At 40.6% G+C, this 16,313-nt stretch overlaps 1 protein-coding gene and 1 long non-coding RNA gene across 7 annotated transcripts in view; one reads left to right on the top strand and one right to left on the bottom strand.

The window, feature by feature from the left end:
- tbc1d22a (TBC1 domain family, member 22a) overlaps positions 1–12,489 on the bottom strand; it is a 183,046-nt gene extending 170,557 nt beyond the window's left edge. For all 5 annotated transcript variants that reach the window (XM_017494425.3, XM_017494427.3, XM_017494426.3 and 2 more), the window contains exons 1-3: positions 12,276–12,489; positions 7,584–7,640; positions 955–1,367 (exon numbers count right to left, since the gene is read on the bottom strand). In XM_017494425.3, the coding sequence (XP_017349914.1) occupies positions 955–1,367; positions 7,584–7,640; positions 12,276–12,337 (532 nt within the window). In that variant the 5' untranslated portion in view covers positions 12,338–12,489. The remainder of the gene's footprint in view (positions 1–954; positions 1,368–7,583; positions 7,641–12,275) is intronic.
- On the top strand, positions 10,998–16,140 carry LOC108279865 (uncharacterized). Of its 2 annotated transcripts, none has more exons than XR_008398345.1 (3): positions 10,998–11,822; positions 13,129–13,319; positions 13,784–16,140. It is a non-coding gene; the product is annotated as an uncharacterized LOC108279865 (long non-coding RNA). The 2 variants fall into 2 exon arrangements; XR_001815626.3 differs by lacking the exon at positions 13,129–13,319 and adding an exon at positions 12,466–12,579 and having other exon boundaries at positions 11,000–11,822.
- Positions 16,141–16,313: the final 173 nt, after the last annotated feature.

Below are 16,313 nucleotides of genomic sequence, written 5' to 3'. Positions count from 1 at the left end.
CCAAATCATTTTTACTTGAATGAGTACATGTGAAATGATATTTAGAGCAGAAGCTATTGTGCAGTTATAAGCCTCACACTTCTGCATTATCATTTAATCTGCATGAGGAAAACATATCGTGCATCACTGTTGACGTCGCATGACAACACTGTGACGCAATCCTAGTGAGGAAAGAACCGGCACAATGGAAGTCCATGATCGCAGTCAACCGATCCCAAACAAAGCTGCAGGTAGGCAGTAGAGGAGGGGCAGTCATTCTGTGCCAGAGAGAGATCACAGCGGGAGGAGACAGTATGCGCCCTCAGCTCCTCTGCCGTGTCTCTATCAACAGGCACACAACAGCAGGCGTCCGAGTGCATAACAGGCGTATAACAGACCTGTTGTTCTATCTGCCGTCTCACACATACACACACGTGATAGTTGATCAGAATGTGCAGAGATGTGGTCTGTCGTTTGACAGACCGCAGATGATACAGCTCAAGCACCGGAAAAATTCAACCATCAGCCACTGGTCCAGTACCAACCATTCCGACTTTTCCACTGGTCCAGTACCAACCATTCCGACTTTTCCACTGGTCCAGTACCAACCATTCCGACTTTTCCACTGGTCCAAGTACCAACCATTCCAACTGGTAAATTGGTCCAGTACCAACCATTCCGACTGGTCCATCGGTCCAGTACCAACCATTCCGACTGGTCCATTGGTCCAGTACCAATGCGGTCAGTGTTCCAGTTCATCTGAAGGGTGTTCAGTGGGGTTGGTAATAACAGTATAGGGTTGGTAATAACAGTAAATGAATTTTAATTTTAAAATCCCACAACATAATTTATTGGCAATGGAGCACAGACTTTTGGGCCTGACTGTAAATGCATGAATGTAGAAGTATATAAGAAAGTGAAGCTATGTAATAAATCTTGAGCTCTCAACAGAGAAGTAAGGTGAAATGTACAAACCCTTTGGTGATCCGATAGGTGCTTCACTGTGGGACTTCACCAGCCTGCTGTCACTGTGGTGGAGACGCTCCGAGCTAAAGGACAGCTCTGTGGTGGTCTCCTCCTCCTCCAGCCTCTCTTCTTCATCTTTGTCATGCCCCTCCTCTTTGTCTTTCTCCTCAGGTCCAGGAGGTTCATCGAGCTGCTGCTGTCGTCGCTCCTGCTGCTTGCTGTGGTTCTCGATCACCTTGTTGGCAGTCTCCATCACGACCTCGATGTTGAGGTTCTGGGCGGCCATGGCGAGGAGCTCATCGTCGTCGTCGCCCACGTCCCAGGCATCGCTCGTGATGCTCTCAAACTCCTGGAAAGTGGTGGCTTTCTTCGGCTTTCCAGGCGTGCTTGTCACAGGCGGTTTGTTTCCAGCTTTGATCAAACTGAGAGAGAGAGAGAGAGAGAGAGAGAGAGAGAGAGAGAGAGAGATAAAGAGCTTCACATGACTTGGCTTACAGCAAGAGAAACTTACTTTGTAGTGGCAAAGACGGACTCAAAACTGAGTTACCTCAAAGTGCAAGTCTAGATGTGAGCATCTGGTATTTCTAAAAACATTTCGACACTCATTGCATTTATCTTTACTCCAAATGTAGTTGAATTAGTTTAGTGCCTCACATTTGCTTCTGTAGTTTTGCACTGAAGCTGCGAGACTATTATCGTTAAAATAATGGATGTCTGTCTCGCCTTTCCATAAATACATCTACAGCAACAGATGGCATTGAGCTGTTTAATCTGTTTTGTAAAATAGCAGTGAAATTTCAAAGTTCAAGGTAGAATTACATCATCCATATTTAACTTCCAATCCTCAATAAGAAAATGAAACAATAAACAAAAGTGATGCCAGCTGTCCATTACAGTGTTACATTAGAGTTTTTTTTTTTTTTTACATTTTAATAAATTCAAGGGCTTCATGGGCTGGGAAATACGTTAGGAATGAAGCATAACTGGGTGTGCGGTTTCAAGGAAATAATCAATGACTGGGTGTGGTGATGCGTCCACTCTGAACTAAACACCCCGATATTGACTTTCTTCCAAGAACACCATGTCCCAAAGTCTTCTACTCCTCTTGTACCACAGCAATTTACAAAGAATTACATTTTTACTTACTAAAGAACCACCATTTTTAATCCATTCCTGTTATATCAGCTTTAACAGTCGTTCTCTCATAAGCCTAGATTTTTCTCCCACAAAGTTGATGAGAAAAAAAACCAGCTTGTAACACTACAGAGAAACTGAAAGCAAAGCCCTTCTGTCCTGAAGAATTTCCTGTGTCAGACAACGTAAACGAACGGCTTCACCTTTTGACTGTTCCGAAGCACTGACACTCGAGACTCCATCCAAAACTGCTAAACAAACATCTCCTCGCAGAAAATAGCACCATAGCAACAGTTACACATATTTTAATCTGTTTATTTGGAGCATCATCATACAAGTCCCTATGTAAGCTGGTACAATAGAAACAATAATGTAGCAGAACAAGCACATTAATTAGTTCATTCCAAAGCATATATACTGTTGATAATATGACTTGAAAGTACACTCTCAGTCGACTTTATTAGGAACACCTTATCAATTACACATTCACGCAGGTAGCAGCCAATCATGTGGCAGCAGTGCATAAAACCATGCATATATAAAACATCAGAATGAAGAAAAAAGTGTGATCACTGTGACTTTAACTGAGGCATGGTTGTTGGTACCAGATGAGCTGGTTTGAGTATTTCAGAAACTGCTGATCTCCTGGGATTCACACACACACACACACACACACACACACACACACACACACACACGGTGTGAAAAACAAAAAAAAAACCTTGTTGATGAGAGAGATAAGAGGAGAATGACCAGACAGGACTGAGCTGATACGAAGTCTATAGTAACTCAAATAATCCCTCTTTATAACCGTGTTGAGCAGAAAAGCATCTCGGGACACACAAAACATCGAACCTTGAGGAAGGTGGGTTACAACAGCTGAAGACCACGTCAGGTTCCACTCCTCTCAGCGAAGAACAGGAGACCGAGGAGACCATGTGACCAGACCAGACCAGGTGAATCAATATTTTCTGTCCAGTTTGGCTGAGTCTGTGTCCATTATAGTTATACTCAGATTCCTGCTTCTGGCTGATGTGGAACCTGATGTGGTCTTCTGCTGTTGTAACCCATCCACCTCAGGGTTCGTTGTTTTATGGATTCTCCTGCTTCTCTGTAAACAGTTAAAGACGTGCAGACTTGTTAGTTATATTAAGCCTCAAAGCTCCAATGTAAATGTAAAGAAGCCACGATCGGACACCAAACAAGTCTTGGCTAACCTATTTGGTTTGGGATTTTTATTCTGTTTTATTTCATTTTTAAATCCGATCTTTTTTTTCCCTGAACTGTTTCTTCAGGTTTCTAAAAGACAAAGCCGATAAAGCTCACTAGATGATGTTTAAAAAAATACCTTCAAGCCCATTTATCTTAATTTAGCCTTAAGCTACTACTACAAGATAACTCAAACGATCTGCTTGACTATAAAGAGCTACATAAGAATCGAAATTTTCAGAATGGAGTTATTCATCAACTTAAACATTTAAAGACACAGTGAACAGGACAAGAATTTCGAATACCATATACCAAAATTGAAAATACTCTATAGGAGAGCCTAAAACATAATGCATAAGCTATCGAGGCTTGATCTTCATTTTCAGTTGATCACTAACACCAGAGACAAACTCACTGCCAAGACGTGTTAACAGCTATTAGCTAGGCAGCTGTGCGGTTTAGCTAAACGAACACCTAACGACAGATAAATGAGAAATGAGAACCATGAACGTCATCAGTCATTTCATCCCTCAAAGCTACAGAACACCGTGGCGTAAGGCGATCAGACTCCATCTGTGTACCCAATGCACAAGACAGAAATCACTAATATCGCATTTAAAATCTCATTAGCACCTTGGAACCGTGTGCTCCCCAAGCAAGGGAACTGCTCTTCTTTTTCTTCATTTCAGAAGCCACATATGCATGACAAGAAGCAAATTGTGTTTCTTAACCTCTTCAAAGCCCTGCTTTCCAACCGGGAAGAAAACTGTAGCGAAACCAGCAAAAATGGAAACCTCAATGGACTGCAGTGTCTCGGCACTCTTCCTGCTGCGTTACACAAACTGTTCATTAAAGGGATGTTTTTGTATTTCTGGAGCGCATGTTGATTTGCACTCGCGTTGGCACCGGCTAACCTCTACAGCATCCTCAGAAATCGCAGTGCGTCTCATTTGATCAAAACCTGAAGCCTAGATCGAAAACGCTGGCTCGCTTCCACTGTAAACAAACCGCTCTACCCTACATTTACACATACGTGTACAAAATAAACTACTGAGCTGACTAATAAATGACAAGCTAACAAAACAAACTATAAAATGATGACTTTACAGGCTCCTGCTTGGTTGGAATGAAAACCCGCACCCACACCGGCCCTTTGCGGATAAGATTGGACACCCCTGCTCTAGACCATCAACTTCATCCTCATGTAGCTAACGCTGTCCAGCGTTACAGTTTGTGTAGGGTGTAAACTTTTGAACATTTTCAAAGCGTGCCATGACTGAAAAAACGTCTGGAAATGCTGCTATATGCAACATAATACAGTATTCGTATAAGAAACGACTACGCTCTACTGGCCTACAGAATCCAACAATCACGATAACAGCCAGCAGTCAGTCATCCACTGCAGTGAACTCCTTTTCAAAAACCGTGGCTACAGACGGCATCAGCGTGCTAGCACGGACGTCCCGTAACGCGTCTGTAGTTTTGCTTTTGTCTGCATATATAGCAGGATGCTGTGTGTTCGAGTGATGCGTCAAACCTGTAGTCCTTAGGTGCTGTAGCCTTCTTTATACTCGAACAGTTTATAAATCACTTGTAGAAACCGTGAAACTGCTCCGCACGGCTGATATTTTTCGCTGTCGATCTGCCGTTCCTGCTATCCAGGGATGGGCGATATGAACTTAAAACTAGATCAGGATATTTTCTGGTATTTATTGTGATAACGATATCAGTGACGATATAAATACTGCACCGTGCACCACTGTTTTTAGCTACAAGTGATATCTGTGATCTTGAGAGACTCAAACACAAACACTGATCTAAAAATAAAGCTGATTTTCTGTAACCAAACCAGTTCCAGATTGTAGAGATAGCTCCTCGTTTAGCGATAAACTCCTCGTCAGCTTCACGTCCGCCTTCCGGCGTACTCATCGCTCTGCACGTGAGCTGCGAACGGGTCGCACATCGCCGCACACAGAAATACATCATCAACTAGGCTTTATCGATATGATCACTGGAAGACTCATTCTTATTGTGGGGAGAATTTCTACCGGTATATCACAAACCATAAGATATCCCTAATGGAAGATGAGCAGCGTTTTGAATTATTTATCATTAATGTTAAAATTGGAAAGTGTTTGATTTGACACTCTGCCGTAGGCCTGTTTTTAGCAAAACATTTTTTCCTCTTCTGACTACTTTCTACAGCAGTGCATTCACAGAATTCGATCATAAACCGGTTTATTTCTTCCACAGCAGTGCTTTTCTTCTCTTCATGTTCGCACACATGCACAGGTGAAGGAAACCAGAAGCAAGCGCACATTGTGCTAATTAACCTAAAGTCTCTCGACCTCCGGTAACAGCTCTACTATCATCCTGGATCTCTACGTACCGGTCACATGAGTGCTGAAATCAGATGATAACTGGATTATTTACAAGCATGTGCATGAGCTCACTGACAACATCACTGAGCATGAAATGAGGACGCGAGCTGCGTCTCTGCAGGATGTAATTAAAAATAATTGCTCCCTAAACTTGCTTAACAACATCAATTCAACTGGTCAAGTCAGAACTGAAACAACCTGTTGGCTCAAAAACGCAAACCTCATTCTGGACCTGCCTAATGAAGGAATGAACGTTTGCGTGTGACTAACTGGAGAAATGAGAAGCTTAAGCCTTGGCATACTAAATGGAAATCGACCTAAATCTGTCAGCTCATGTGAGAAGCCCTCGGGGCCAGAGCCACCTCCAGTGTGGCACAATATGTTAAAAGAAAAGGTTGTGCATGAGTGCAAAAACAAACGAGGGACACAAATGACATCGTGAACAGGTGTTCGTTTCAAGTTTTTAGGAAATCATTGCTCTAATGCTCGGTCGTTATTGCTCCATGCTGCTTAACGTCGTACATGTCTGAGCAATTTCTCAGCAGTACCACAGCACCGATCATTCATCAGGACAATTACTCATTTTTTATTTCCTGTAACAATAGTTCTGACTATTATCCAAATCACAAGTTTATATTAATGCATTTGCTCTCATACAGAGGTTCTCAACCTTTAGTAACTAAAGCCCCCACAAGCCTGCCGTATCATGTGGTACCCCCCCCCCCGCCCCCTTTTGGAGGAGATTATCTATTATACATCAAATCTATCTACATATAACCTAATCTATAATCTGTTTTACATAGATAGATGGGGTTGTTGTTTTGTTTGTTTTTTTTGTTTTGTTTTTGTACTTTTTCAAAATTACTTTTAATAACTTTCTTGATTTTTCAATAACTTTTATAAAACTATAACAGACAGGTTTGGAACATGAATGATCAGACATGTTTCTCAACACTAGAACTACTTTGAGCAAGAGAACTAGGCTGTAATAACGTGGACTATTTTACATGTAAAACATGTTGCAATACATTCGTCTTGGGTTCTAAAAACATTCACATGATGATGTAAATTGGGACGGAGTTCGGTCTCCTTATCCATGACATTGTTAAATCTCCGGCTCTCAGACCCTCACTGAACAGAGCAGACGCAGAGAGAGGTGAGAGTGCGGCGGGAAGGCGAGACCTCGCGCTTGCAGGACAGTACTGCCTGCATTTGGAACGTTGCTAAGGTTTGTCCAAAAAGTCACTAGATTTGTCACCAGTGCCTATTAATAAAGTCGATATACTATCAAATGACACATAAAATTGACCTTTCGTAGTCATTTCCCCAATTTAAATTAACAATAAAAAAACAGATCAGTCGCATGGAAAAAGTAAGTATCTATTTAAAAGAAGTTATTTCTTACTAGCTTCCGAGTCCAAGGGTGTACTTACTTTTTCTACATAACAATACATCGCATCTATTGTTATTTCTGCTAAATAAGTGATTGGAAAAAGCTCATTTTCCTCAGGGTTTTTGTTCAAGTATATTAACTTTATTAATAGGCACGGTTTCAAAGAGCATCAAATGTTTGCTTGTCCAAATATAGCAAAAAAGCCAATAATTCCCATGGGGTGCACTTATTTTTTCACACGACTGGATGCATGTTACTGCCATAATAAAATGTTTAAAATGTTACAGTAGTCCTATGTTATAAATCTGGAATTCAAGGCTTGGTGCTGCAGATAGTTCAGAATGTGCATTTGGAGTCTTTTGCCAAAACACTTGGGGAGCCCCTGTGCTATAGTGAAGCGTTCTACAAGAGGAACATTTATGCATTGCTAATAGAATAAGAATAGGTTGGCACATCTCCCTCTGCACTCGTCTGGTCTGTAAAGCTTATAATAAAACAATATTAGAACATTAAGCACTTACTTAGCATGTAGGAGAGGATCAAAAGGAGGATGCTGGGCTCCATAAACGTGTTGTATACTGCAAACAGGAAAAGATCGATACAGCTTACGTTAGTGTACATCAACCTTCCTTTGTTCTCAACTTTTCTACACCCCCCACCCCCCCCACCCCCAGCCCATTTTCAAGGGCACAAAAATATCACAACAAAACCCAACCCTCCCTTAAATCCACCTTTATTTATTAAAAAAAAAAAAAAAAAAAAAAAAAAGTCTAATTACAGGCCTACTTCACATTCATTATAGTCAAATTACACGTAATCCACACATTAGGTCATTTTCTTGTTAAATAAATCAATTTAACTGCCACACAGGTCAATTATATATTGTACACCACATAAATACATGATAAACACGACATATTGTACACCACACACGTTGCCCTCCGCTAATATCGGCACCCTTGGTAAATATGAGGAGAGAAGGCTGTGAGAAATTGTCTTTAGTTTAAACTTTTGATCTTCTGTTTAAAAAAAAATATTCACAAAAATACTCTACACTCATGGATATCAAACAATTGCAAACAACACAGGTTTATAAAAATATATATTTGTTAAATATAGGTGTGCAACAATTATTGGCACCCTTTTAGTCAATACTTTGTGTGAACTTTGCCAAGATAAAAGATCTGAAACTTCTCCTATAATGCCTGATGAGGTTGGAGAATACATGGCAAGGGATCTGAGAGCGTTCCTCCATACAGAATCTGTCCAGATCCTTCACATTTCTAGGTCGATGCTGGTGGATTCTCCTCTTCAGTTCACTCCACAGGTTTTCGATGGGTTTCAGGTCAGGGGACTGGGATGGCCATGGCAGGACCTTGATTTTGTGGTCAATAAACAATTTTTGTGTTGATTTTGACGTATGATTTGGGCCATTGTCCAGCTGGAAGATCCACAGCCCATTTCAAGCTTAGAAGAGGAAGAGTAGAAGCTTTTTTCTTGAAACCCTTCGAAACAACTTGCGGTGGTGTAGGTGACTTCAGATTGTAGTTTTTGAGACTTTCTAACTTCTGCGATTCTCCAGCTGTGATCCTTGGAGATTTTTTGGCCACTCGAACCATCCTCTTCACAGTGCACTGAGACAATACAGACACACGTCCAATTCCAGGTTGATTCATAACATTTCCAGTTGACTGGAACTTCGTAATTATTGCCCTGAAGGTGGAAATGGGCATTTTCAATACTTGTGCTAGTTTCTTATAGCCACTTCCCATTTTGTGAAGCTCAACAACCTTTTTCCGCACACCACAGCTATATTACTCGGTCTTACCCATTGTTATGAATGACTAAGGGGATGTGGCCTATGAGTTACCTCATATTTATACCCCTGTGAAACAGGCAGTCATGGTTGAGCAATTTCCTGTTCCTAGTCACCCAGCTGTACTAAAAAAATTTGAAATATCAATGGGAATATACTCAAATGAATTCATAGGGGTGCCAATAATTGTTGCACACCTATATTTAACAAAGTTTTTTTTTTTATATATAAACCTGTGTTTTGTTTGCAATTGTTTGATACTGCACACCACATAATTACATGATAAACACATATACAAGCTCAGACAGCTGACAACCTGAACTGGATGGATTTATGATGGATGTTCTACAGCAGATAAATAACTAAAAACCATGATGCGTTGTTCAGCAATAAATTTGTAATAATTTAAATCATTGTGCTTTAAAAAGAATAAAACACTCCGAGCAATGCTGTTATTGGAAAATAATCAACTTTGGGAGGGCAACAGCATAATGCTTCTCATCAGGCCACATCACGCCATCCTGCCAGTCCTTATTATAACACCACACTCTCTCATGCTTTATTCCTTCCTTATTGGGTCAATCCCGTGTGAAATCACCACCGGCCCTGTTCACACCTGGAATTCATATGTGTCCTGGGTGATCGGATCACAAGTGGACAGCCGAGAAGCGTAAGCCCTTCACACCTGGTGTTATGACTGCGTCTTCAGTGAGAATTTGTGATTGGATTTCATACATCGTGTCTGTTAGAGAAAGGCTGGCATTCGTACATTTATTACATCAGGCTTCAGCACCATTTATTTTCAGGCAGAAACATCCTGCGAATCCTCCCTCATGTACCCGTACAAACTCTATCGAACATTGTAATTGTGTGGTCTGCTAATCAAACTTAGAAATGAAAGAGAGACGAGACGACAGACTGATTTTCCCATTAAGGCAATGACACTGTCCGGGACACACGTTATTTCACGCTACGCATGAGATGTGGTCATATGCATCCCACACCACCTCTAAATGTGGTGAGAGAGATCAGAGCGTCTTTCAGATGCACTGGACCCCACTCACACCTGTACTTAGCGCTGTGTAACACCCAGGACGCATGTTAATTCCAGGTGTGAACAGGTCCTTGGCCTGCTTTTATGAAACAGTAGCAGCTGCTGCCATCTGCCTTCATACAGAGCTGTCAAGTAAGGAAATACACTGCAGAGCTCTGCCGACTTCAGTCACTGTATCTGGCTGACAAGTAGAAGCACACAGCTATGTGATAGTAATTTAAAACTGAATTTATTGATTTTTTTGATGAATAGCCAAATATACAGTTGTGCCCAAAAGTTTGCATACCCCTTGCAGAATCTGCTAAATCTTAATACTGTTAACAAAATAAGAGGATCATAAAAACATCATGTTGTTTTTATTTAGTCCTGCCCTGAATAAACTATTTCACATAATAGATGTTTACATATAGTCCACGAGACGAGGTAATAGCTGAATTTATTTTTAAAAATTACACCGTTCAAAAGTTTACATACGCTTGATTCTTAATACCGTGTGTCGTTACCGTGTGATGGTTGTTCACGAGTCCCTTGTTTGTCCTGAGCAGTTAAACTGCCCACTGTTCTTCAGAAAAATCCTCCAGGTCCTGCACATTCTTTACTTTTCCAGCATCTTCTGCATATTTGACCGCTTACTAACAGTGACTATTTGTTGTTCAGATCCATCTTTTCACACTGAGGACAACTGAGGGACTCATACACGACTATTACATACGGTGCAAACATTCACTGATGCTCCAGAAGGCAACACCATACATTAAGAGCCAGGGGGATGTAAACTTTTGAACAGGATGATTGGTGTAAATTGTTAGCATTTTGTCTTCTGGGAGACGTGTAAGTATCTTATTTAGCTTCTGAAGGGTGGTACTAAATTTTAAAAAATATAAGCTCTTTAAACAAAATAATAACAATTTACATATACAGAGACGAGATTCAAACCCCCAACCCTGGAAGTGCGAGGCGAACATTCTAACTACTAAGCCACTCTGCCCCCTCACCTGGAAATCCCATATAAAATGGTAAATGGCACACTTATATAGCGCTTTTTTCCAAAGCTCTTTACACTGTGTCTCATTCACCCATGAACACACACTCACACACCAATAGTAGCAGAGCTGCCATGCAAGGCACTAACTTGCCATCGGGAGCAACTTGGGGTTCAGTGTCTTGCCCAAGGACACTTCGGCATGTGGAGTCATGTGGGCCGGGAATCGAACCGCCAACCCTACGATTAGTGGACGACCCGCTCTACCACCTGAACCACAGCCGCCCAAAATCTAGGTGCTTCATTTTGAAAACCTTATAAATCAGAAGGGTTGAATCCTTTCAGACATACCTATTCTTTCATATAACTGTGGACCTTATATTTAAACACTAAAGACATCTTATCCCAGACAGCAATCGCTGAAAACTTTGTGCATCTTGCATGAATAACTCCATAGTAACAACTTATGGAACATTATAACTTTTTTTCTGTAGCACAGAAGTTTTTACAATAAAATTAAGCTCGCGCCCACTTTTTCACGCCTCTGTACCTCAGAAACTAACGCAGATACAAGCCTGAAATCCTGCACACTATTTACTGCGAACAGCGAGATTATTTCCACACACAACGACAAAAAAAAATCTGAGACAGTCACTCAGGGAAATTTTCACTCTGACGTCTGGTGATTTGAGGTGGAATTCCACCATTTCCTCTTCTGATTAAACTCTACTAAGTCCAGAAAATGTTTCTGCTTCATGTAACATGCTTTGACTGGTCTGTGACGTCATCAGGCAACTTTTTAAGCAGCTAGTGTATTTTCCCCTGAAGAGCTAGCACTGTCGGTCTCCGTCTGAATCCTAAGCGAAGTGAAATGACAGAGGAACAGTTGAAGGAGTTGTCAAGTCAAAGTAAGTGCTAAACGTGTCAAAGTCCGTTACAGTCGGAGTTGTTAAATAAACCCTGCATACTTAGTGCAACTTTAGATGCTAACAGTGCTGCTGTACATCAACACATCCATGTCTTCCTGCTACATGCACAGCTGCCAGGTCAGACTGTTTAGCGTGTAGAACATGTGAAAACGTTGTTAGCAATAGGTGTTGCTGTGCTAAACCAGTGTAATTACAGGAAATGTGTCATTTCTGGGAAAGAAATCTTAGCTAGCCACAGGCTAATCAGCTAGGTTAGCTTCCCAGCTCATTCAAAATGTGTGTAAAAGTCCTAGGGGTTACAAGATGCAATCAAAACGACCAACGAGACAAAACATCACTCGCGCTTCCCGACATCTTTCATTTGAACCATAAAGTACATTTAAAGCCAAGATTAGCAGCTAACAGCATGCTAGCATGAACACGTCACTTTACCTGCCAGGAACCTTCGCTGTGTTCCTTTTCCAGAATTGTTTTTTACTTCCGTCACTCGACATTTTTTATTTCTCTCTGTACAACAGTTCATCAACACCTCGACCACTTCAGACGACTAATATACTCTCTAAATAATGTACAGTTGGGTTTATTTACACATTAGCTATTTTTTTCCTCTTCGTAAACTCAGAACGCCGCCATGTTGGTGCAGATCTACGGGGAGCAAGCAGCGACCTGATTGGTTAGACTGGAGAAAGTCCAAGCTGAGTTGACCAATCAGAGAGCACTCGCTGTCCAATCAGAAGTAAGAATTATATGTGAGTCAGCTGTCAGCAAAAACATCCAGTTGGTTATGAAGCCCTATGACTTGTACTTTCACTTTACATAAAAAATAATATGTTTATTATTTTCCTGTAAATATTATAATTTGTACGCGATTACTCATAGTGTATATGTGTGTATTATACACAAAATCAACACAAATCAAGGGCATCATTAGTTACACCAGGTGTGCTTGAGCTGGAACACATGAAATACCTGAACTGGCTAGGGGTAGAAAATTCATGAAATACCTGGACAGGGCAGAAAAAGGAAGCTATTAATGGTAGCAACCAGATTTCTGAGAAGACAGGTTGTGAAAAACCCTCAAGTGACTGCAAAAGACCTGGTGGCAACAGGTACTGAGGTTTCAGTGAGCACAGTAAAGGTGTGTACTAAATGCAGAAGATTTTCATGACAGAACTCCACTACTGATCCAAAAGCACAAGAAAAGTCACTCAAATCATATAAATAAGCCACAGAAAGTTTGGGATTCTGTTCTGTGGAGCTATTAAACAAAACTGGAACTTTTCAGAACGATGGATCAGCGGTACGTCTGAAGGAAGAAGAATGAAGAAAGAACACTCTGTCCACAGTCAAGCATAGTGGTGGCTCGGTGATGCTCTGGGGCTGCTTTGTATCCTCTGGCACTGGAAACCTGCAGCATGTGGAAGCCATTGCTCATGATGAATGGGCTATGGTGTCTGGCTATGCATCTCATTTGCAGTAGGTCATAAACACAAGAGGATGCTCTACTAAGTACTAAACATGCTTGCCATGAAGGGGTTGAATAATTTTGAAACTGGAGAAATCATATTAAGTTGCATTTTCAGTTGAATTTTGGGGAACGACTTGAAGCATTTGTTGTGTTAAACCATTTCAATTTCTTTTGTTTGATTTGTTCATTGCAAACAGCTGAAAGTCTGTACATTTTGACAGTAAACCTGATTTGCAATGAAGGCTGAATAATTTTGATTGCAACTGTAAATCTAAATCAACAGATAAATATTATACTCTGTGTGTACAGTTCCATATTCCACCATCATTAGATTACTAGATTGCTTTCAATGGCTTTAACATTCAAATGTTAAGTCATGAGCATATTCAGATGGAAGTCCAGTTGGAATTGTAAGCTTTTATTTAGCCTTTTCATTCATTTATACATTCATTAGTCTACAACTTTCTTCCAGGTCAGGGGTGTGGTGGATCCAGAGGTTATCCTGGCAACACTGGAGAAGTAGGGTGGGAATACACCCTGCCAGTTCTACCCGGGACACCATGCACACACATTCACACTTAGGGGAAATTTAGTGTAGTCAATCCAAATACTGGCATGGTTTGGGAGGCGGAAGGAAACCAGATAACCTGAAGGAATCCCACACAAACACGGAAAGAACATACAAAATTCCACACAGACACTAACCTGAGCTCAGGCTTGAACCCAAGACCCTGGAGGAGTCAGGAAGCAATGTTATACGCTGCAGCACATGCCACCCTCCTTTTATTTTCTTTTTTTTTGGGCAAAGTGTTAGAAATTTTTTTATTTTCTGTGTAGGTCAAACTTGTATCTAAAAATCACAAAATAATTAGATACAACAATTCCACGGTCTGTGTATATTGTTGAGTGTTATCCAGTCTGACTGACCTCAAATCTCTTATACTGTGGAATGTATCTTTGGTTTAATATTACCTTTGATCTATGCGGCATGTTATCACAAAATGCTGAAGTAAGCACTCACAACTCACATAAATTCCCACAGCACACTATAGCATGCTCTCAGTGAATATCCAGACAATCTACCATTTTAATCTTCACTGTTAATGTTTACGAGAAGAGCCGAAAGCCAAAATATGATCTTTGAATGACGTCTTATAGAGTTGAACTGAACAAAGGTTTACTTACAACTTTCATTATTTTTAATATCTATGAAAACGTTTATATTGTGGCATCGGTGAGAAAGAAGCTTGGCCAGGAAGCATTGTTATAACCTTTTATTGCCAACTCATGTTTACAGTACAAATACAAGCTCAGTGGTTAGCCACAGAACTGGTTCAAAACCCACAGGGCTTCATCATAACAGTGAACATAATCATAATCTGACACAAACATGGACAACATAAACAACGTGAACACATTTCTTCATTAACAGCAAAAACTTGAGCTACTAAAACATCACGTTAATGAGGCAGCCACAAGGGCTCATAGGTACACAAAGTAGTGCTTGTTGTAGCAAACCTGCAATATTGAATTAGACTGGTTAAGAGAACTAGAAAGCCAAATACTGATGTTTATCTGGACAAGAGCCTGTGCCAGAATACTATACCTTTGACTCATGACCTTATGTCAAAAAGCAGTACTGTACTCTGAGGACTGAAAATAAATTTTGTAATTGCTTAAAAAGTCATATTTATTTTAAAAACGCTTACAGTCAGGTTAAATAATTAGGAGACTACTATCAGTGGTTGCCAAGCCAGCATACAAGTAATGAATAGGAGTGCATTGATGCACCTATAGTAGTGGTTCTCAATGTAGGGAGCATGAAGCATAGCCAGACGGGTCTGTGATTTTAGTTACAGTAATTTATTTAGAGTTGTCTCTTCAATTCATTCATTCATTCAATCAGTCGATCATCTTCAGTAACTGCTTCATCCTGGTCAAAGTCACAGTGGATCCAGAACTTATCCTGGGAACACTGGGCAGAAGGTAGGAGAATCCACATCGGAGGGGACACCCATCCATCTCAGGGCACCCCGCACACACACATTCACATCTAAGGGCAATTTAGCATAGCCAGTTTGCCTACCAGCATATTTTTGGAGGTGGGAGGAAAGCTGTGAACCCAGAAGAAACCCACACTGAGATGTTCACAACATGAGACTCAGGAGGACTGAAGCAGCAACGCTACCCACTGTGGCACTGTGATGGTCGGTCCCTTGAATTAAATGGGTTTAATCCAAACCTCAAAAGTTCATAAAAAATTAATAGCCTATAAAAATGTTCATGAATAGAAATGTCTATGGCTGTAATGAACAGACAAAATATCATTGCACACATTTGAAAAATGTTCCTAAATTAAATGCTCTGAGGGGGTCTGTGGAATTTAGTTCATTTTATTTTACTGCCCCTAGCTCCACAAACAACAGATACCGCCCTCTATATCTACAAGGGTGCTGCATTAATTATTTCTCCCTTTGCTATTGTTTTTGTGTCAATTTTTAGCACTGACGTTTGATAGACCTGAAAATAGGACCGCCCACACTACGTAGCGTCACCCGCGCATGCGCGTTTCCACAAGCTCGTGTCTATTTTTGTAGTGATGGGAAGTTCGGATCATTTTACTGACTCGGATCTTTAAATCTCCTTCAGCAAAATTAACTTATCTTTTTCCGAGTCATTTCGTTCATTCCAGCAGAATATAATGAAAAATCTCTCTCTCTCTCTGGAAACGAATCACTCTCTGAGACAACTCGTTGTTCCCGAGTCATAGTAAAGATTCGTTCAAAATGAACGAATAATTCCTAAACGACACAACACTATATTATACAAGGTCACACAATAAAGTAAATACTTTCAATTTAAAACGCGTTTTCTTCCCACAGCGTGACTCGTTATGTGTATATATATATATATATATATATATATATATATATATATATATATATATATATATATATATATATGTGTGTGTGTGTGTGTGTGTGTGTGTGTGTGTGTGTGTG

Source organism: Ictalurus punctatus, chromosome 19, assembly GCF_001660625.3.
Source record: "Ictalurus punctatus breed USDA103 chromosome 19, Coco_2.0, whole genome shotgun sequence".
NCBI classification, from domain to species: domain Eukaryota; kingdom Metazoa; phylum Chordata; class Actinopteri; order Siluriformes; family Ictaluridae; genus Ictalurus; species Ictalurus punctatus.
Note: the sequence above shows the minus strand (reverse complement) of the source record. Positions and strands in the feature narration are given on the sequence as shown.